At 38.0% G+C, this 24,388-nt stretch overlaps 1 protein-coding gene across 1 annotated transcript; it reads left to right on the top strand.

Annotated features, from left to right (window-relative positions):
* The first annotated feature begins 399 nt into the window (after positions 1-399).
* Positions 400-24,088, top strand: CPO (carboxypeptidase O). Its single transcript, XM_027123164.1, is given in 10 exon segments — positions 400-490; positions 8,688-8,764; positions 10,302-10,403; positions 13,249-13,356; positions 14,400-14,510; positions 15,459-15,549; positions 16,725-16,927; positions 22,559-22,643; positions 23,488-23,564; positions 23,567-24,088. Coding segments are annotated over 10 exon segments (1,131 nt in total). The 3' UTR covers positions 23,753-24,088.
* The last annotated feature ends 300 nt before the right edge of the window (positions 24,089-24,388 follow it).

Below are 24,388 nucleotides of genomic sequence, written 5' to 3'. Positions count from 1 at the left end.
GCCCACCATGACCAGAGCAGAAGACACATCCCCTATTATACCCAGCGACCTGTGTGGAGGACAGAGCAGGAGTGGTCCGCTCTTGAATATAGGTGATGGGGATTCCTAGAACTGAAGATTTTACATAGGGAAGAAACATTTTTCTGGATTTGGGGGAGCCAAGAGCTTCAGTTAATTTGGTTTTAGCGGATAAAAAAAATCAAATAGTTTTCCACTATTAAAAAAAGTTGTTTGAAGACATGATGGAGTTAATGAAGCAACTGCTCACATTATTTCTGCTGAGACATCCACTAACTGATTTATCTCATCTTGATTGTGGAAGCCTATGCCCTTATGCATTCTCAGAGACACATGACCTGCAGGAGAAGCACAGGATTTTCTAGCTCTCTTTGCAGAAGAATGAAGCCTCTGCTTGGAAACTTGTACCTCCCGAGGTTGCTGGTTCCTGCGGAGCTGGAATATGATAGGTGAGTGTGAAGCTGGAGGAGGGGCTGACTGGTATGATTTAGATTGTCTAGGTGGAAAACTTCTTTTCAAGATCAATGCAGCTCGATTCTCCCCTCTTCCTACCCATACACACCACGACGAGATAAGAATAATAATCACTGAAGTTTTATCATTGAACATTACTCTAATAATCTTTAAATAAATGAGTAGATATCTAAAAAAGATTTCCTAGCACAATGTATGATAAATACCAATAAATATGTCATGTTTTGTAATTGAAAAAAGAAAATTGTAATGAAAATTCCATATCCCTCATTTACATAGTTTCTCAATTGGTAAATCACACTATTCTAATTATTGAGAAAATGTTTAAAATGTTTAAAACTACCAAACAATTTCACTAAGACATAATTACTGTTAATGTTTTTGAATAGATAACTACTTAGCTAATTATGTATATAGTACTATTACAAGAATTTTTCAGTTAAGTTGTATTATAAAAATTTTCCTATGACATTCATAATTTATTGAAAACATAATGCAATCACTAATAATATTCCATCATTGCTACCCTATAAGGCAGAGTTGATTTCTACTGTCATTTTTACACATGATACCATGATGAGGATCCAGCTACATGGCAATTTTTTTGCTGTTATTGAAAATCTTTGATTATTTCCCTAATATAAGTTATAAGAAGTGGAAGCACTGGGTTAGAAGCTTAGAAAAATTCAAGAATCTTGCTACACGTTGCCAAATTGCCCTCTAAAAAAGTTGCATATGTTTACACTTCTAACAATAGTGTATGAAAGCACTTTTTAAGCATTTGCCCATTTGACAGGTGAAAAATACCTACAGTTGACTTATTTTTCATTTTGTTGATTTCTTATAAGGCTAAGTGTTTTGTCTTATTTGTTACTCATTTTACTGGTTTATAAGTTGCTCCTGTCATTTGCTCTTTTTTGTGTTCTTTCCCTATTCATAATGAATAACTTCTTTGAATATATATTAAACATTGTGTGTGTGTGTGTGTGTGTGTGGTTTCCATATAAAGTGTATTTTCCTTTATTCATACATAGTTTGTTATTCTGCACATTTGGTGTATCTCATCTGGCATGTGTGTTTATAAACAGTATTTCCTCTTTTGTTTCATGGTTAAACGAATCTTGCAACAAGCTTGGTCTCACGGAATAGAGAAATCCACTCCAATTTTTGCCCCAGACTAACTGTGCGACCTCAGCCTGTCCCTTAGCTTCATAGACAGTCTGATTTCAGATATATAAAGGGAGTCCAGGATCTATGTGATGCCTAAAGCTGTTTGGACATCGCCATCTCGCGTTTTCTATTAGTTTACTTGGTTTCATATAGATACTGCATTTATTTTCTCTTCTGAGATTCTTCATAGATCAATGGCAAAGACTTATGTAGGTCATAGGACTTTGACTGAAAAAAAAATTAACTTATTTAAAAATATCACAAGCCTTAAAACGTACACATCCTTGGGCCTAGTATCCCTGCTTCTGGAAATTTACACTGAGAAAGCAAACTATGGAAGGAATTGTATGCACTGGGATATAGCTTTATGTACAAGATAAACAAGATATTAAATATTGTAATATTTGGAAACAACCTAAATGCCCCATATTAAGTTATGCAAATGTCAATATGTGACATATGACAATGGGATATTATTTATCCATTAGAATAATAATTATGAAAATTTTAATAGCATGGGGAAAGACATGTTTTATGCTGAAAGATGCAGAACACAAAATGTATCAAAATACTTAAAAAAATAAAAGAAAAAATATGTACCAAAATGGACATTGTTCTCTTTGATTGATATTTTTTTTTCCTTTCCCTCAACTATTCTTCATTTTACAAATATTCTACAAAGAAGATGCATAAAACTTTTGTTTAAAAAAATGATTGCCAAGCCCAGGTTAAATTATGGAAGTGATTTGGCTCAGTGGGACTCAGACAAGATGGCTTCCAGTGGACAGCTGCTCATGACTGCACTTGAGGGTAACATTTCAAATCTGCTAATTCTGCTCCTTATTGACTATTTTCATTTTCATTATTATTTACTGATATAAAATAATGTCCACTTTTATATGGCTCTTACCAACTCAAAACATAGATTAGCTGCAAGTTTTGACACTCTTTATTTACTATGTGTGACGTAATACTAGTCTAGAAAATCTAACAAGGATGACAAGCTTTGTAATCTCTCCTTTGATCATTTAGGGAGGTGGCCTGTTATATACATTGCATACTCCCAATAAAAGTGTAAATCTGTAGAATCATTTAGGATCTAGCACTATGAATCAAATGCTTTGAAATTGTTCATCCTCTCTGACCTACTAGTCCCATTCCTGGAATGTAACTCAAGGAAATAATCAGAAATGAGCAAAAAAATCATTAACTCCAGAATTATTTACTGTAAGATAAAACCAGAAAGGGAAATGGCTTTAATATCCAGCATAGCTGACAATATTTATGTGCATGATGCTATTAAATATATACTTACTGTCAAACATTATGCAGTCATTAAAAATAATGTTTATAAAGAGTTTTTATTGGTTTGAGAAAATGTCTCTGGTAGAATATATAATAAAAAAGGAGGGAATACAAAATTATATATAGGTATAATCTGCACTGTATTTATGAAAAAAATATGCACAGATAACAGACTGAAAGGAAATATGCCAAAATATCAACAATGGTTAACTCAGGGAGGTGGGATTGTAGAGGATTATTCCTTCCTTCTCTTTTTTATTTTTCTCCTCTCCATACTTCCTAAAATTTCCACTTATAAGCATATGTTAATTTTGTAAGAAGGAAAAAAAAAACTTTGAAAATACATTACTATCATGAAATATTCATGTAACTGTTTCCTAAGTATTTAAAATACAAAATTTTCCTCAATATTCATTAGGTCTTTTTGCCTCTTTTTACATTCCAGTCAAAATTTCATCAGGCAATCTTTGATGTACAGTATTTATTAATAATGTACCACCAAAGCATCTTTTTCTCTGTTAAACATTTTATGAATTCCTGTTAAAAAAGAATACACAAAGTACAATAATCTCTTCATTTGGTCGGTGAGATGAGACTGGTGGTAATTTGGGGGATTAGCCAGTTTTTTCCTTCTTTCTCTACATGTATTATGCATCACCCAAGTAATTGCCTAGAAACAGGGAACAGCCTTTTCTAGGTTTACGGTTTAAACATTGTTTGAACTAAGTATCTGGGGTTTTGAGGTTTAAGTATTGTGTTTAATTTCATGTTAAAATGATATCAGGGTTTTCACTCAAATCCCGTACGCATCACTTTTTTTTTGCATATTATATGGACCCAGTCATTCAGTGCTGGACTTAGGAGGCATCATACTCACACATTTTGCAGACATTAGCTGGGGGAAAGCCAAATGTTGGTGCTTGATGGTGCCCAGTTACCTTTAATTTATTCCCCTCCATATTGTGAAATTGCCTGGGAATACCAGCCCAATTGAAACAAGAATCCACCAGCTGCCAGGACTGCTTTTTAGTGTAGTCACTTTCCTACGGCACTGAGTAGATGACGGTGATAAAGAAAGACTTGAACATTTGCTGAACTATGTGAAGAAATGAACCGCGTCGCTCTGAGCAGCCACCATCCCTGGTCCCAATATCGCGTGAAAGCATCCCCAGTGATCTCATTTCCTGGCAGGACAGCCAGTGTGAGGAATGAGAAAGAAGGAAGGGCTGAGAAGACTCTTCTCATTTGCTTCATTTCCTCTCCTCTCTCCATTTTGAAAAAGCACTGAAACTATTTCCCGATGAATTTATAATGCTGATACTTATTTTGCTTTCTATGCAGTCCAAATCAGAGATAGACAATTTATAAAAATAGGCTAATAAATATTTTATGCTTATTTTCTAGAGTATAGTAAAAGTATAATTTAGCCTCTGTAACAAAATCTTCACCCCAACACACTGGGATAATAGCTTCTACCTTAAGGATTGTTGTTAGAATTATATGTAGGAATATATATATATATATATATATATATATATATATATATATATATGATATGATATATATACCTTAGAACAGTTCTGGCATGCATAATTGCTTATAAAATGTTGGTTGTTATTATTACTGGCTATACTTCAGTTTGGAATTCTCCCTCTCCTGTCCTCAGTACATTTAGTGCACCGTGTAATTGGTAATCAGGCTCTAGCTTATCATACCTCACATTTTATTATTTGATGGTGAAGTTATTTTGCTTTCCATGTGTTTATGTCTCACTTCCTTAAGTGGATTTTAAGCTCTGTAAGAAAGAAATCTATGTTCTATTACTACTACTATTATCTATTATCACTTTTGCAAAGAGTACCAAGTGCCGTTGTGTTGTTGAATGAATTACGATAACAATGCAAATGCTTTGACTGGTGCTTAGAATATAGTGCCCAATAATGGTTAACTAGTGTTATTATAATAGGTATATGTTTGCTGATTATTTGATAAGCACACGAAATGTACTCCTGAAAATTTATGTGTAAATTGAATTTTTTTGAATTTTAAACACACCAAGGGATGTATGTATTTTCCTTATAAAATGATGTTTTGTAAATAATCAGCCTCAACATATTACACCTGTATATATTTTTATATTGAAATTCCTCATTCTGAAGCACTCTAGCTTACCTTTAAAAAATCAAATAAATGATAAATATTAGAAACGAATCCCTGAAAAACATGGAAAAGCATATTGCTCCTCAACTATTACAATTTTAATGACATTTGTTTCTTGTAATCTCCTTCTAAAATTCATTTCATTGTTTTAACTAACTATCTAGACAATCCTATATCATGAGCTTTTCGTGGACAAGCTAAACAAAGTAAAATTCATTTAACAATAAAACATTTACAGTTTTGAAGATAAAAACTTCTGCTAAAGTCAGATTATTAGTAGTAGTAGTAGTAACAATTAAAGTCATGGAATTTTGTAGAGAAATTGATTTCCATTAGAGTGGGTGATTATGGTACATGGTGTTAATTGAACAGATTAAAAAATTAAAATGTAGTCAATCCAGTTACTGGAGTTATGTAGATGTGAATAGAACTTGAGTTTTAATTAATTCTATCAAAATATTTTGTAGTTTGGTATTGTTTGAAGATAACACTAGTTAGATGGCTGAATTATTCTCAATGTAATTTTTATTTTCAATGTTATTGCAGCAAAATAGGGCTTTTACTTAGCTTTGTTTTGAATTACTACTGTGTTTTAACATTTATTAAGGGTTAACTAGGTTCCAGAAATTTGCTTATTTTTAAATGTAGATTAACTTATTTAGTCTTCATAAGAATCCTTTGGTAAGGTGTTATTATTCCCATTTTACAGATTAAAAAATGAAGGCTTAGGGAAAGAGTAAATATAATACCAGAATGTTCAGAAAGAAAAATGTGGGAAAATAGATGAAAGTCATTGAAACATTAGCTAATTAGATCTCTAACATGTTTCCTTGTCACTATCCAAACGTTTACATCTCAGCTTCTCCAAAATCTCACAACCTAGTGCTATTAACACAGAAATCACTTCAAATATATTTATTGGGTAAATGAATGATCAGTTGGTATGCTCTCATAATGAAAATATAACCCTACTTTTGCTTAGGTAAAGTCTTTTAGCAAGGGAATTAGAACATTTATCCAACATTTGTATGGCTTAGAGAGAGGACTAGTTGTATGACTTACTAGCTCTGTGATTGTTTGCAAGTTACTTAATTTCCCTTGGCTTCAGTTTCCTTATTTGTAAAACATGGACGATAACATTTCACAGGGCTGTAATGTGAATAAATCATATAATGGGCATGATTGTGCTGGCACAATATCTGGCATAAAGGCGAGGCATTGAATAGCTTTATTAAACGGTTTGTCAAAATATAGACCATAAATAGTAATCTAAATAGGCCTATATGTATTATAGAAATTGAATCAATAATTAATAACCCTACAAAACAGAAAGCACCAAGCCCAGAGGGTTTCACTGGTGAATTCTATGAAACATTTAAGGAAAAAGTTATACTGATTCTCTACAATTTCTTCCAAAAGATAGAAGCAGAAGGAATACTTTTTAATTCATTCGTTGAGGCCAACATTACCCAAATACCAAAACCAGGCAAAGACATTATGAGGAATAAAAGATTATAGACGAATATCTCTCATGAACATAGATGTAAAAATCCACAACAAAATATTAGCAAATTGAATCAAAAAAAGTATAAAAAAATTATACACCATGTCCACTGACGGAGATTTATCCCAGATATATATGCAAGACTATTTTAACATTTGGTAATCAATTAATGTAATCCATTACATCAATAGGCTAAAAATTAAAAAATCACATGATCATATCAATAAAGGCAGACAAAAACATTTGACAAAACCCAATCAATGATCCTGGAACAACTGGACATCCACACACACACAAAGTGAATCTAGACACAGACCTACATTCTTCACAAAAAATTAAGTCAAAATGGATTTTAGAACTAAATGTAAAATGAGGATAACTTAGGAGAAAACCTAGATAACCTTGGGAATAGTGATGACTTTTTAAATACATCACCAAAGGCATGATCGATGAAGTAAATAACAGATAACCTATACTTTATTAAAATTAAAAACTTTCTTCCTTCAAAAGCCAATGTCGAGAGAAGGAGAAGTTGAGCTACAAAGTGAAAGAAAATATTTGCTAAAGATACATCTGATAAAGGACAGTTATCCAAAACATACAAAGAACTCTTAAAACTCAGCAATAAGAAAAGAGGCAACCTGATTTAAAAAATGGACAAAGGACATGAACAGACACCTCACCAAAGAAGATATGCAAATGGAAAGTAAGCATAGGAAACATTGCTGGAGGAAATGCAAAATGGCACAGTCGCTTTGGAAGACAGTTTAGTAGTTTCTTACAAAATTAACATACTCTTGCCATATGATCTAGCAGTCATGCTCCTTGGTATGACCCAAATGAATTGAAAACTTATGTCCACAAAACGCTGCACACAGGTGTTTATAGCAGCTTTATTCATAATTGCCAAAACTTGGAAGCAACCAAAATATCCTTCAGTAGGTGAATGGATAAATAAACTGTGGTAATCCAGGCAATGGAATATTATACAGCACTGAAAAGAAATGAACTATCAAGTCATTAAAAAGACATGGAGGAAAGTTAAATGCATATTACTAAGAGAAGGAAGCCAATCTGAAAAGGCTGTATACTGTATGATTCCAACTATATAACATTCTGTAAAAGGCAAAACTAATGAAAAGATCAGTGATTGCCAGACCATAGAAGATTTTTAGGGCAGTGAAACTCTTCTGTATGATACTATAATGGTGGATACATGTTACTATATATTTGTTCAAATCCATAGAAAGTATAACACCAACAGTGAAGCCTCATGTAAACTATGGACTTTGGGAAATAATGATGTGTCAATGTAGGTTCGTTTATTATAAAAAATGTACCACTCTGGTGTGGGATGTTGATATTGGGGGAGGTTGTGTGCATGGGGGTGGGTGGGGGGTGGACAGCAGGTATATGGGAACTCTCAGTATTTTTCATCCAATTTTGCTGTGAACCTAAAACTTCTCTAAAAAAGTAAAGTTTATTTAAAAAAAATAAACTGTTGCATAAAGATTCTTACAATTATTTACAGTATTGTGGTTAATATTTCAGGCTTTTCAGTCAGGCTGTCAGGGCTTAAATTCTAATAATACTTTCCCTGTGACTCAATTTCCTCATCTCTGAAATGGGGATAATAAGAATATCTTCTCTTAAAGTTTTTGAGAGAAGTAAATGAGATTTAAATTGCTTAACCCAGTGAGTATCTCGCAGTAAGTTTCAGTTCAATAAATCTTAGCTATTCTTTCTTATACAAATTTAAAAGTGTGTTTATCTACAACATCTTGCTGAATTATCCAAGGCTCCTTGCAAAGTGGGAATGGCTGTCCTCAACCTGCAGATGATGAAACTGCAGTTCAGAGGGACTCCATGGTACCCAAGGTCTCACAATTAGTAAGTTGCAGAGGCAAGACTCCAACACTGACTTTTGTCCTCAAAATGCTGTGCACATTGCTTCCTACTACCTTTTTCATCAACCTTCCAACCCTCATGTTATCCTGGTTTCTTCATCAATTTTTGTCTGTATTTCTTCCCTTTGCAGATCTGTAGCACAACAAAGAAGCTGTGGATAATGTAGTGAGCCCATGGAGGATTCTGGAGACATATTCCTATAACAGATACCACCCCATGGGGGAGGTGAGTATGGACACGTTGGTGGGAGCGTTGGTGGTGGTCACAACCTACTTTAGGATGGGCGAGGGATAGTTCACTGTTAATATCCATAGACTAGAGAGTCTCAGAATGGGAGGTTGAGGTTTGCCTGTGCACTGAGGTCAAGGGATTCCCAAACATCACCCCCTGGCCATCACCATTAAAGATACAAATCCTAGTGATATGAAATAAAAAGGCAAAACAACAAAAAGAAAAAAGAAGAAAAGAACACACCAACCAGTTTTGTTTGTGTAAACATGGATCAAAATTAAACGTTACTCTTGTTAATCAAGTCTTTAGCTGGTTTAAGCTGGGCAGGGCCAATGCGTATATGGATGTGGGACATGGGTGGTGAAGCCTTCTGATTGAATCCTACTTAGCCAAAAGTGTGGTATTTTCAGTAGGATGCAGGGAGCACAGGCAACAGCTCTCAAATGGGGAAAACTTTTTTTTCAAAGAAATATTTGTATTGCTACTAAGATAAGTTTAGTGGTTTCTAAAACTGGATACAGTAAAAAGTATATAAGTATATATGTAGTGTGTGCTGTGATGTTATGTAAAACTTCTTTTGAAGTATAAATTTCTAAAAATAGAATTACTGGGTTAAATGATATGCACATTAAAATTTTTGACATAAATGCACAAGTTGCCCTCCAACCAGGCTTTACAATTTATTTCCTCAGTATTGGGGAATATATTAATATTTTCCAGAATTTTTTTCAAAAAGTACAAGAATTTACATTTTCAGGGCTTCCCTGGCAGTCTAGTGGTTAAGACTTCTCCTTCCAATGCAGGGTGTCTGGGTTTGATCCCTGGGCAGGGAGCTAAGATCCCACATGCCTCTGGGCCAAAAAATGAAAAAAACATAAAACAGAAGCAATATTGTAACAAAATTCAATACTTAAGAAAAAAAAAGAATTTACATTTTCTTCTGTAACAATCACCCCAAAGTACTGAAGTTTCTTAGATTTTTTTTTTTTTTAAACAAGATCCAGTAAGACCCATGAGAAGTATATGTGCTGGTATCAGAGATGAGTCACACCTGGCTTGGCCACTTGCTCTGTGACCTTGACCAAGACAGTTAACCTCTTTGTTCCTCAGTTTCCTCATACATGAAAAAGGAATAGCAGTACCTATCCTGCAGCTTTGAGAGTAAATGAAATAAACTACACTTCTACTGATTAAGCAATAAATGATAGTCAGGAGGTCTCATGGCCATTTGAAGGCTGTGTGATTGTACAATGTTTCAGAAGTGTTATACTGGATTGTTGAAATTGATAATTCTCAATCATTTATGTGTAAAGTTCAACAGGGTGTCCTAAGATTGGGTGGCAGAGTAGATCTTTAAAGAATATGGGAGGAGGGGAGGTCATAATTCATTAGTTTAGTCTTCTAGTTTGTGTGCTAATAAAGAGCGAAGAGTTCAGAGTTCAGTATCTTGATGAAAGAAGCAATTATCTTAATTTAGAGGCAAGCAAAGGATCTTCTTATTGATAACCTCAGTCCTCCCTGGCTGTTTCAGATCTATCAGTGGATGAGTGAGATAAGGGAGAAGTACACGGAAGTGGTGACGTAGCATTTCCTAGGAATGACCTATGAGAGCCGGCCCATGTATTATTTGAAGGTGAGTGAGAAGGCTGAGAATTAGAGTCCCACTCAAGGATATTTATGTACTATCCAGAGGCTCTAGTCAGAAGTATAGACAAGGTTAAAAGAGGCAAGACAGAGAGACTTGGCTTTTCCAAAGTCTTGATTTTAAAATTCAAAACTTGGTGGGGAGGGATAAATTGGAAGATTGAGATTGATACATACCCACTACTATGTATAAAATTGATAACTAATAAGGACCTACTGTATAGCACAGGGAACTCTACTCAGTACTCTGTAATGACCTATATGGGAAAAGAATCTAAAAAAGAGTCCAAATACATATATCCATATGTATTTATATAACAGATTCACTTTGCTGTGCACCTGAAACTAACAAAACATTGTAAATCAATTATACTCCAATAAACATTTTTTAAAAATTAAATACTTGTAAATGCTTACATTTACAAGTATTTAATACTTGTAAATGTAATAAATAAATACTTGTAATTGCTTATTACTTATTGCTTATTACTTGTAATAAATAAATACTTGTAAATGCTTACATTAATCATGAGGGTGGAATCATGTTCTGGAGTAAAGAGAATTTGGAATGGTTGGGTGAGACCACAGGCGTAGGACTTAAAAATAAAGTCCCAGAAGTAAGAACTTATCCCTTAGTTTTCTTCACGCTTGGCCTCCCTCGTCCCCACTAAGACTGAGGAACTTAGAATCGTGGAGGGTGGCTGGAAAGGACCTTAGACTTCCTGGCTGAGAGGTTTCCAGCTTGTGCTCTGTGAAGGCCTGGGTGCCTCCGGTGCTCCCACAGCGGAAGGGGGACGGGGTGGGGGGCTGCATAAGGGAGAAATCCCCAGTTCACTTCTCATATGTATTTTGAGTTTTTACAAAATTTTCTTTTTTAACACATTTTTTCCCCCATAAGAATGTTTGAACATCATGGACAACCTTTATTTTTGGTTCCTTCATTTTATAAGGAAACAAAGACCCAGAGAAGTGAAGTGACTTGTACGAGGTCACACAGCCAGACCGTAGCATAGCCAGAGGGATAACCCAATCTCCAGGCTCTCTGCCCTTTTAACATGTGATACGATGAAAAGTGTCTGAATAACCACTTTTCCACAGGGCCAGGCCTTCTTGGCTCTCAGTTTTGGAACAGTGATTTTTCAATCCTGGCTGCTTAATACTGACGCCTGGGCCCCATCCACAGAGATTCTGAGCTAATTGCTCCAGGATGGGGCCCAGACACCTTTTGAAAGCTCCCTAGGTGATCCTACTGTGTAGGCAGGTTGACAACAACTGCACCTAACCAGTGGTTTTCAAAGGGTGGTCCCTCGACCGGCAGCATCAACATCTCCTGGGAACTTGTTAGAAATGCACATTCTTGGGGGGTCTAACTACAGATCTACTGAATCAGCAACTCTGTGGGTGGGCCCAGCAATCTGTGTTTTAACAAGCCCTCCTCCAGGTCATTCTGATGCACACTCATGTTACAGAAAAACAGTGCATTTCTAACAAGTTCCCAGGTGGTGCTGATATCGCTGGTCCAGGACTACCCTTTAAGAACCGCTGCCAAAGTAGTTTGGCATTAAGAACTAGCGTTACTTTATTCACTGTAGACACGTTAATTTACAAAGCACATCCCCAAATTCAAGAATTACTAACAACTACAAACAAATCTCGGTGGCTCTGAAGTAGAATTTACCCAGGAGCTGAGTGAGTATTTGGTTGATATGTTAAGTGTGGGCCACCTACCAGCCTGATTTTTCCATAGGCCGTCAAACTCTGAGCTGAGTCAGCCAAAAAGACCTCTAAACATCCTTTGCCTAGGACGTATTTGAAAGAATAGAATTGACACATAACGAGGAGGCAATAAAGATAAACATATGGTCATATACATAGACTCATAAATAAAAGGGGTGATTACAAGAGAGAATTAAAGTAAAGGGTAGATTAGGAATTATGCCAGGAGCTTTGAAAATGGGTGAGGCTAAAAGGGAAAACGTCCTTGAATATGATGAATCCAGCCCATATTTATTTCAGTTCGTAAGTTTCTCACAGGTATAGAGGGAGAGCCTTCATCAGCCCAGCTCCCAAGAGCTTCCAATGAGTAGCATGAGTCCAGGCCATTTACAAACCAAAGCAAGATGTGACTGTGACAAACATGGGCATGTTCACAGCTTCTTCTCCACCAAAGAGAATCCGTAATTGCCAGGTTCATTCCTACCTATCCCACCTCTGAAAGAGGAGGGAATCTTTCTTTCTTGAGTGAGTACAAGAACAACAAATGGGGAGAGGAGAAAGAAGATTGGGTCAGCTGGGACTGCAGGAGTCTCTAAGGAAAGAGGAAGGTAACGAATGTAATAAGTATCGCAGGAGATTATGCATTTGGATCCTTCCACAGTTTCAGGAAGCTTAAATGCAGACTGGGGTTCAGTTTCACTACCTTTGAGTCATGCACGTTACCACTTGTGCACTTTACCGCTCTGAGTCAGCCCTGTGTGGTAAGGTTTTATAAGGCTTATGGAGACTTAGCCTCTCAGTTTGTGGTTTATGCGTTTATTTAAAGTTAGGGAATAATTTAGGATATGGGGAAGACCAGGCTTTGCATGGGGTACACGGAGGTGTCAGCTTGTGGTCCTAAGAACAATAGCCAAGGTAACCGCAGGAGGCGGTTGGCAGCATGGCCAACAGAAGGGTCATATTGGTGGGTGTCTCTGCCAGCATCCTTGCCTCATCCTTGAAACCACAGAGTGGAAGGAGACAGGTACCTCCAGGGGAATAAAACAACCTGATAACTTTGCTCGGTGGCCTCAATCATAAGCCATTGTTTGATAATGAAATATGAATGTCTCCTCCAGCTCAGCCAACCATCCAATAACCCCAAGGAGATTATCTGGATGGACTGTGGAATTCATGCCAGGGAATGGATTGCCCCTGCTTTTTGCCAGTGGTCTGTGAAAGAGTAAGTGTCTTTCACTTTCTCATAATGGTTAACCACCCCACAAAATACCTGTCATGTCTCGGCTTTGGAAAGCAGGTTTCTTTCACATCTTGGCAAGGCAGCTTTCCACTGAGCTGCTCCTTCACCCCAAGGGAAATGGAATTCATAAGTAGCTTCACTGAAAACTGAGTTAGTTGTTCTGTTCTCTTTCTAATGCACCCAAAATTATCTTTATTGGAAGGTAAACAAATCTAAATGGAGAAGAAAATACATCTTGGAAGTCAGAGATGAGTTTGAATCCTGGAGCTCTTTCTAATAGTCTTGTGCAAAATTTCTATCACTAGGACCCCTAGTTTTTTACCTGCAAAAGGTGTATGAAATGACTACTTGAACGTAATCATGAAGAGCACACAATTGTGTGGATTAAGAGATTAACACATGGAAACTACCTGGCACCGTGAATTCTTGCGTATTACCTATATCCCTCCTTTGAGGGAATAAGAAAACTTTAAAATTAATATAAGATACTTTTTGTGTCAGTCTTTTCAGAAACCCAAACATAATTCAACCCACAAATTACAGTTCTCAAACTGTGGTTCCTAGACCCATAGCATCATCATAACTGGGAACTTGGAAGAAATGCAAATTCTGGGTTTCCACATCACCACCTCTTACCTACTGAATTGGGGCTGGGGGTGGAGATGGAGGGTGGGCAGGCTGTAATTCAAAAAGTCCTCCAGCAAGAAAATCCACTGCAATGAGAAGCCCACGCCCCACAAGGAAGAGTAGCCCCCCGCTTGCTGCAACTAGAGAAAACCTCAGCGCAGCAAGGAAGACCCAACACAGCCAAAAATTAAAAAAAAAAAAAAAAAAGTCCTCCAGGTGATTCTGATGCATGGTGAAGTTTCAGAAAGACCGCCATAATGAACGGGACAGTTGAGGCAGGATTGGATGGCAAAAGTTGGATGTTCAGTCACCACTTATGATTAAGTTGAAATTGTTAGAAAATTAAGAGAGAAAAGACCTCTTCCCAGGATCATTCCAAATGTTTCTCTATTAAATATCCAGATTCTACAGAATTATAAAGACAACTCAAGGATAAGAAGTTTCCTTAAAAACCTGGACTTCTATGTGCTTCCGGTTCTTAACATAGATGGTTACCTCTATACTTGGACAACGGTGAGTACATCGAGTTTGGTCCTGGGATGGGTTCATGAACTAGATCTTGTCTCGGGTTCATTTTCCTGACCTCAGTCACTGCAGCTATAAAAATGTTTTGGGGCTTCCCTGGTGGCGCAGTGGTTGAGAGTCTGCCTGCCGATGCAGGGGATGCGGGTTCGTGCCCCGGTCCGGGAGGATCCCACATGCCGCGGAACGGCTGGGTCCGTGAGCCATGGCCGCTGAGCCTGCGCGTCCGGAGCCTGTGCTCCGCAACGGGAGAGGCCACAACAGTGAGAGGCCCACGTACTGCAAAAAAAAAAAAAAAAAAAAAAGTTTCTAAATCATACCACTCCATAATTAAGAGCCTCTGTTTCCAGAGACTATGAATTCCTCCCCCTCCCCCACCCCGGCTCCCCCAGCCCTTCGTGGGACCCCTTTCTCTGTAACAGCCTTTCTGGCCCGGTATGTGAATCAAGCCCTTCCCTCCCACCTTGTCTGGTGAAACAGGTCTTTATCCCTATCTCTACTCATCAGTCTTCTGCTTCCAGAAATGTGCAGAGACCATCTCTGATGCACCTGGAACAGCCTTTTCCCATCTGCCAAGCTATTTCCCTTTCGCCCTTTATCACTTGGACCTAAAATAATGACTCTCTGAAGTTTTCCCGATTAAGCAGATTGCGTCCACCAGGCACTGTTAATCTGCTCGTGAGGGAAAGGCCAAACTACCCCTCCAATTTGATGGTTTACACGTATATACACTTTGGGTTGTACAGATGTTCCTGTTATTGGGGGTTGCTAGCCCATCTGGGGGACTAAAAATTATATGCACAAGCTTCATAATGTTGAGGCAATTTTTCCAGACAATCCTAAGGAACCATTTTTCATATTCGAGGACCACCCATCATCACTAACACTGTGATTCATGAGACCTTAGAATGGCAACTTCCCTATGTTCCTCTGTTACAGGATCGGCTTTGGAGGAAATCCCGTTCATCCCATAATAATGGCATGTGTTTTGGGACAGATCTCAATAGAAATTTCGATGCATCCTGGTGTAGTTAAGTACATGCTTCGTAGATGAACTGATGAATAAGGACACACAAAACAAATGGAGCAGAGAAGCCAGAAAAGAGGTGAATTACTAGAATTAGTACTATTTATATATATACCTTTTGAAATAAACATCTAATTCTGTACAGCTTTCTGGACTTCCTGGTCAGTGTTACTCTCTCTAAAGAGGTGATATTATCTATACAGTAAGAACAGCAACACTGAAATGAAGGACTCTTTTCAAGTGAGACTGGCTAAAAAAGGGCAAAGAAGACCTAGACCAGTGTGAATAATTTTGAAATCCATCATTTTGTTTTAAAATATACGAATTGTTATAAAGGAAAATCAGAGAAGCATCCTTGCAAATTATTTTACAGCAGGAGGGCAGAAGTAAACAAGGCAAACATTTTCTTCTCCTTAAGGCAGTTTCATGTTTCTGAATCTCAACAAGTCCAATGGATTGGAAACAAATAGAGGTACGGATGGTTAAGAGCAGTCTGGCTAAAAACCAGATGGGAAAGGTTAACATTCAGACTTGGCGGCCCTGTGGTATTGAAAAAATTGCTTCATCTCTAGGCTTTAGTTTTCTCTTATTTTTAAAACGTGGCTCAGAGTAATACCATCTTATCAGTAGGTTGTTGTGGAGATTCAATGAGATGCCACACAGGAGGGGCTTAGCACAGTGCCCTGCATGTAAAAGGTGCTCTGTTGTTGGTCCTTATTATTACTGGTGAGAAGGACAGACTACAAAATAGCTTTTTGTGTTTTTTTTTGTCCTTGCGAAATAGCTCTAATGAGACTCAAGCCAGTAAGACAGCAAGAGATATACTTAGGGCAACAAGACTATAACAGAGTCTGACCCTGGAACCCAGGAACAGGTTCCCAAGCATTTGTTTCAGGGACCACCAAAGGTTTAAGTGAAAGATTACTGAAAATGCCATTCCATTTTGCATCTTCCTTCCCGGGCCACATAAGCAGGGGTCTGTTTCTAAATCTGCACGTCAGTCCTCCTGCCTTCCTGAGTTCCTCCTTGAATGACTTATTTTAGCAGGACAAAATTAGACAAGCAAAGGCAAGCCTTAATTCCACCCACAGATGTCCTGAGCAAGGCTGACTCCTTGACCTTGGTCAGTGCTAAACGGAGATCGTGATGCCTTCCTTGGGGTTTCCTGTATGTTTCAGGTATCGGTGCATCTCACAACTGCCAAGATTTAACATTCTGTGGGACAGGACCCATGTCTGAACCAGAGACTAAAGTTGTTTCCAGCTTTATCGAGAGCAGGAAGGAGAACATTGCCTGCTTCCTGACCATGCACTCTTACGGGCAGCTCATCCTCATGCCTTATGGCTACACCAAAAATAAATCAAGTAACCATGAAGAACTGGTAAGACCATTGAGCCAGAGCCTTGAGAAGCCTCAGCACGACCCTGATTCTTTCCTGATTCCCATTTCTGGGGTTTTGGCTCCAGCCTCGCTTTTGTTCCCTTTGCTTTTCCTTATTTCCTTTCTCCTGCTTTTCACACCTTGCCAGACGCCTGCTGGGAAGGCTTCAGGTTAAATGCTGCCTTACCTGCATTAATTAACTACCTATTTCAAAAAGTGTCAAGTTGGGAGACATCTTAGGTATTCGTGTATAATATAAATGAGATGATTATGTTAATAATCTGCAGGAATGCGCTTTCATTTCTGTAAATTCTCTTGAAGCTCCGTTCAGCAATTATAGCTTTTGAACCGTGCTTTAAAGAACTTCCCAGCTGTTAGTGGAATATGGCATATCTAAAATAACACGGCTAAATAATATCTGCTCTCTTCTCTGCTAAACACAATGCTTTATTTTCTTCTAAACTATGCCTCTAGTATTTGCCTAGGAATATTTGTAAGGGGAAGTGCTAGTGAAATTCAAGCTGGGGCAGGGAAAGTCTGCTTTGTCTTATCCAGGGTCCTTCTCTGAAGCTGTGTTTACCCAAGTCCTGGTGGGCAGAATTGTTGAAAAGGACTGGGCTCTTTGCCTTTTTGTGAACCTGAGAACAATAGAACTAAGTCAAAGAAAGGGTCAATTTATAATTGTTGTAGTTATTTGTTATCTTTTCTTAAAAGTTATTTTTTCAGTTTTTAGTTGTGGTAAAACATACATAATATAAAATGTACTGTCTTAACCATTTTTAAGTGGACAGTACAGTAGTGTTAAGTATATTCACATTATTGTGTAACCAATCTCCAAAACTTTCATCTTGCATCATTGAAATGTCTCTACCCATTAAACAAAAAATCCACATCCCCCTTGTCCCTGTTAACCACCATTCTACTTTCTGTCTCTATGAGTCTGACTATTCTAGTTACCTCATGTAAATGGAATCATACAGTATCTATCTTTTTGTGACGGGCTTATTTCACTTAGCATAAAGTCTTCAAGCTTCACACCTGTTGTACCATGTGTCAGAATTTCCTTTTTTTTTTTTAAGGCTGAATAATATTCCATTGTTATGTATATACCACATTTTCTTTATCCATTCACCCATCAATGGTCATTTGAATTGTTTCCACCTTTTGCCTACTGCAAATAATACAGCTATGAACATAGGTGTACAAATATCACCTTGAGATCCCATTTTCAACTCTTTGGGGTATATACTCAGCAGTAGAATTGCTGAATCGTATGGTAATTCTATTTTCAACTTTTTGAGGAACCATCGTACTGTATTCTACAGCAAGTACACCATTTTCTGTTCTTTCCAATAGTGAATTAGAGTTCCAGTTTCTCCACATTCTCACGAACACTTGTTATTTTCTGCATATCTTTAAAAAATTGTTTTTTAAAACAAGCTCCTCATTATCAATAAATGCTGGGCTGGATAGGGGCTAATCTTGCTCTGTTCTTAAGATCACAGAAGGCTGGTGGCCCATTGGCTCTGTCATTCCTCTTGTCCCTCTCCCACTGGAACATCACCCATAAAACACAGGTCTGGGCACTAAAAGAAAAACCACTATAGATCTTTGCTGAAGGCAGCCCTTCCCCCCAGAAGTCAAAAATATCTGTCAGTACCCCAATGTCTTTCCTGCAATTGTTTTCGGACATTTGTACGACGTGATCATTTTGCAAGAGGTGGAGATAACATTTACCTATAACTTTAAAAATTACAAAGAGATTTTATGGCCATTACTTCATCTGATCCTCATGACAATATAATAAGCTCATTTTGGAGATGTAGAAATTAAGACCTTGAGTTAATTATATTTCTAAAGTCCCTGTAGACAGTAAATGTTGGAGTCTGGGCTTGGAACTCATGTCTTTGGACTCCAGAGGCCACATTCATCTGACCACAGAACACTGCCTTTCTCCACTCAGGAAGGGTTTGCAACTTCTGGAAGCTGTCATCGACTTAGATGCCCAGTCCACTGTGTCCTATATCCTCCTCATTTCTGTGCCAGAAGTTCTATTTCTTCAGTAAAGAAATGTACAGAAACAGAAATTTTAGTCAAGAAGCCCAGAACCCTCCTTACTTCCCAATTCCTGTGATATTTGCCATAAATGTTTACTTTCTGCTTAAAGGATTCTGTGACAAATACAAATGAACAACCTAAGTCAGGCCATTATAGATATTTGATGGGACAGGCCTTCTACCAGCAGAAAAAAAGAGGTCTATATACTCCGGTATTTTTCTAGAGAATTTAATTTCCTTTTTAGGTTCAGGAAAGCAGTTACTACATCTCCGTTTTTGCAAGGTTTGTATTCAAATGTCACAGGGTCTTGGACTGATGATTGGCTGTCTCATTAGAGCCCTCTGGCCACAGAGGGGGCACTGGCATTGCCGTTACCAGAAGGTGGAATTCGAAGATGGGAATTACTGGCCATCCTCAATACTCTGTGTAGAGACTGGAAAATTGAATTGAGAAAGATTGCTTCAATTCTGTATCTCTTACCGCCTTAGGTGTTGAAGAATTAGCATAACATTCATCACTAAGACTTTTCCATAAAAAGACTGAAAATGTTGCCACCATGTATCAAACTCATAAAAGCTAGTTAGCAGTGTTTTTAGGTTCTTAGTGATAAGCTTTGATAGAGTACACAAAGATAGAATCACACCAACTGTTCAAGGAGTTTTCCATTTCTGGTATATTTACAACCACCAGAGACTAGTAATTAATCTCTATGTATTTACAAAACCAAAAATTTGTAGAAATCTTCATAAATATTATACTGTATGATAGACAACTTGGCAATCACTAAGTAGGGGAAACAGAACTATATATACCCTCATTCTAAACTGCTCTGGAGATTAGAATAGCTATAAGAAATCTAATGTTTCAAATGCTGATATTCTTTGCATTGGAACCCTTTCCATATCAGCCCCTGTATCCCATTCCAAACTCCATCCTCCCACACCCATGCCAGGGCCTTAATCAATCTTTTTGAGTGCTTGCCTGTGAATATATGTCTACAGGAAATTCTCTGGGCCCAGTGAAGAAGTTATTAAGCAGGCATGAGGTCTTTAACAATGTAAATTATGCACTACTAGCAAAGGGTTTTTATTATTTTGACTAAGAAGGACAGCAGAGCAATTGGCTCTCTATGGCCTTGCAATATAGTGTCAAAAAGAAAGAGAAGAATAATCAAGAGTTTGACCCTTTGAGATAGAAGGCAGAGTCTAGGGGAATCTTCATTTCATCTTCTCAGAAAGGACCAAACCCATAAGCTAAGGATCACAACTGTGTGCTTATCATATATGTTATATTTCTTACTCCTATCTACTTGCCCATGGTAATTGCTTGTGGAATCATTAAAAAAAAAAAATCAAAAGTTCTTTTGTCAATAAAGAAGAGGAAACTGGGAGACTCTTTCCCTCCCCACAGCCAAGATTTGAGGAAAGGGAGCAATATAGGATAAAATAAGTGAAGGTTGGCAGTGGGAAGAAGAATCATGATCTGGGGTGAGCTGCAGGAAAGAAAAAAGAATGCAAGAAACCATTTGAATAGAAAATGTAGCCTGGAGCTGCTCCATGTAACCCAAATTACAGTTAAGACCAGTTAACATGGAGTTTCACTCAAAGAAACACAGGAACACATGGGAATTAAAAATAATTAAAAGCAATTCATATCTCTACCAGAGACTCTCAAAGAACTTCAAAAAGGATGTAGTTGCTATTTGTTAGCAACTCTTTCTCTAGGCTGCATGCTCTTAATTTCACTCACACACAGCAGCTACCCTGAATCCTTTCTCTCCACTCTTCATTCTTATTTCCTTACTGGAATTTCTCTCTCTAGAAATCCCCTTTCTGACTCTCCTTTCCTTCTTATAATTTCCCCTTCTTCCTACAAACAGCTCTTGTACCTCTTCCCAGTGTACTTGTACTTCTTTAGCCCTTCCTGCCCATCATCTCAGTTCTGGACAATGCAAGCCCAGCAACTAGGGCAGACACAGAATCTCTTTACAGGAAGAGAAGGAGAAGGTAAAACTCTTAGTAGTGAGTGTAGAGGAGTCAAAAAGCTTGCAAATATGTTTAATGTTGAATCTTAGCACACACACAGAAAGTGCAAAGTCCTACTGCTGCACAGGACCCCATAACCACTTATTACCTCTCCTAGTCTTCCTTTTGAATTTCACTATGCCTATCCCCACTCTAACCAGACACCACCTTGTCACACCTTGGGATTCAGTCAGACAATACAGGACCAGGAAAAGAGAGACAGAATCTAAAACTAGATCTGTCACTGGTCAGGAGAAGAAGTCAAGGGAGCTGACGTACCTGTAAGTGTAGTCAGGCTGCCCTCAAGTGTAAAGCAATTGTGGATCCAGGCAGGGAGTGGCCAAGGGGATTTTGGTGGTGTTTGTATAGACCCCAAGGGGAAGTAGTGGGATACACCATCGGGTGGGTAGAATATAGCATTAGGGAATCTAGGGTAGGGAATACTTAGACTATCAAAAGGTATGCAAGGAGATTTATCAGACAGTCAATAAATATAACCAATATACTTGGACCTCAGTTAGTGACTCTGATCTCAGGAAAAGGTCTGAAGAGAGCAAGGCTGAGACCTTAGAAATCATCTAGTTCTGAAGGATTTCCAATTCAGTAAGGTGACATGGGGGTAGATAGAAGGAAGTGTGTCATTTTCTGCTCTGAAAATCTATGAGCCTATGAGAGATAAGTATCAAATACCTTTAAGGAAAAACAAGAGAGAAGTAATAAGGGAAGCATGAGCAAAAGGCTATGGGAGAAAAAAGTGGGGAGAGAGAATCCACTTAGGGTGCTCAAGAAATGCCTATGGAGAACTTAGCATTTGAGAAGGTTCTTTGAGTTTGCGTAGAATTTCAACAGAGAAGAGGTAAGGCATCCCAAGTAGAGGAAATATCCTGAGAAAAGGCGGAGAGGCTGAGGAACATGGGGTATGTCTGAGCAACTGTGGGAGAACTTGAGTTTGACTGTAATCTAGGGTGGGATCTAGAGAATATAGTGTTGGAAATGTGGGTTAGATCCCTATCGTAGAGGATCTCAACTAGTAGACTGAGAAGTTTATACAAATGCAGTGGGTAACTGAGAGTTATTGAAGGTTTTCAGCAGGATCATTATGATTGTCCTGCTCTACAAAGGTTCACCTGGAAGTCAGGGAGATCAATCGGGATTAAGGATTGGCAAGAGGAAGGAAAACCTATTAGAAGATGACAGCAGTCCATTTCAGAGTTAATAAGACTGAAATAGGGTGATGGCATTAGAAATGCAACTTGGTAACTGTTTGAGAGAAGAGTCAAAGATGATTGTAGGAATTTACATGTTGGGGGCACATGATCGGTCAGAACTATGAAAATCAAAACAGCCTTATTAGTGGAGGAGATGATAAAATTGGATATGAGTATGTTGAGTCTAAAGTATCAGAAGACTACCCAGGTATAGATGTTCAATGGGAAGTTAGAAAGATGGTCTGGAACTCTGAGGATGGATTTGGACAAAATAGCAAATGCTCTGAATTGTTGGATTTATTTTTAACACCAGATATCTGTCTCTGCATTTCCCACCTACAGATCCAAGTTGGACAGAAGGCAGCAAATGCATTGAAAGCAAAGCATGGAACCAATTATAGAGTTGGATCTAGTGCAGATATTTTATATAAGTATCTTTTTTTCACCTCTTCAATAGTATCTAAAGCACAAAAGAATTCAGTGGACTTTGGAGACTGGAGTGGACAGGATAGAAGAGTTCCTCGGATCAACAGGAAGTTGTACAAATCAAAATGACCAGGGATAAAAGGGAGTCTGTACAAATCCAGAATTGTGCTCTCTAGGGATAAGGTGTGAGCTAAAAGCAAAAATTAATACACTGGCTCAGACCAGTACTCCCTCTGGCTTCAGTTAAAAAGAACTGGCAGGGAGAAGGCACAGGAGTTAACAGGAAAGACATTTTCCAGTGACCCTTGGTCGGTTGATTCAGTTCCCAGAGGACCATCAGGCAAAACAGGTGGGGCCTGGAGTTTAAAAAAAAAAAAAAGGATTTAGTTGAAAGGAGAGTGCATTGCTTTCCCCATCCCCAAGCACCCCCTCCTCCACCCACTGAAGGGCAACCGAGATGATATTTTCTTAATATCATCATTTTAGTGATATTGGTCATTTTGTTTCTGTTCCTTTACAGGTCAGTTGAATCTTATCTTCCAATATCAGATTGTCTTGTCTTTGATTCAGCTGAGAAACTTTAACCAAACCTCTGCTATGTGCCAGGCATGATGCCAGGCATTGTGGGGATAGATGTGCCAGGCATAATGCCAGGTATAGTGGGGATGGTGAGTGGAGACAGAAGCGGAAAATGTCAAGGAGAGAGAGAAGGCAGCTATTCATAGATCCTAATATGAAAGAGTTGATTTATTTTGCTGGGTTGAACTTTAGTCCCTGAAATGGCTGTAGAAATCTGTCCTTTCACAGAATAACTTCTAACTCTTCCTCCATATTTTCATTTGTAGATGCCATTTCAGGGTTTTCATGAGACTGGGCTTGGGACATTGGGATCCCCTTCTCATATGCATTTGAGCTGAGGGACATATGGGTACATATGGGTTTGTCCTGCCAGAAACTCAGATTCAGGCCACCTGCGAGGAAACCGTGGAGGCTGTGCTTTCAGTCCTGGATAATGTGTATGAGAAATACTGGTATTCAAACAGTGCTGGAAAGGTGACATCTACTGCTGTGGTGCTGAGCTTGCTGATGTCCTTCATGTTTCTTCTGTAGGTGCATCCTACCTAGGCCTGCTCAGCCCCAGAGACGTGGATATAGCTGCATGAAAGGTGTTTGAGGCTATGGAGGAACCAAATAATTTAACTAGAAATACTTTCTGTTTCAAAAAAGATGAATCATCTTTGCATTTTAATGTTTGTTCTGCTGGTAATTAATTGTTATTACTTTAGTAGACTTTAATATTAGTTAGTTATTGGTACAATAATGCCACAAACCAAACCACTCTACAATTCAGTGACTCACAAATCTATAGGTCAGCTAGGAAGTTCTGCTGATCTTGGCTGTGCTCACTTATATATCTGTGGTTTGTTTCAGGGCAGCTGCCCCAGGGTCTAGAAAGTTTTTTCCCGTCTAAACTCTTTGAAAATTTTGCTCATGCCTGGGACCCAAGTTCACACTCAATTTTGTGTAATCGCGTTAGTAGTGGCATTCAGAAGATGAAGTTATATAATCTCTCTATATAGCTGTTGCTGGTTTTATTTATTTATTTATTTAATGTTTTATTTATTTATTTAAAAAAATTTTTTTGAGAATCTACAAGGTACATTTTGCTAGGCTCTGGGATTACAGTGGTGAATAAGGTAGACATGGTCCCTGTTCCCCTGGAATTTCTGTTCCAGTGGGTGAGAT

This window comes from Aethalodelphis obliquidens, unplaced genomic scaffold (genome assembly GCF_003676395.1).
Source record: "Aethalodelphis obliquidens isolate GAN/ISIS:26980383/991018 unplaced genomic scaffold, ASM367639v1 scaffold2, whole genome shotgun sequence".
Classification (NCBI taxonomy): Eukaryota; Metazoa; Chordata; class Mammalia; order Artiodactyla; family Delphinidae; genus Aethalodelphis; species Aethalodelphis obliquidens.
Note: the sequence above shows the minus strand (reverse complement) of the source record. Positions and strands in the feature narration are given on the sequence as shown.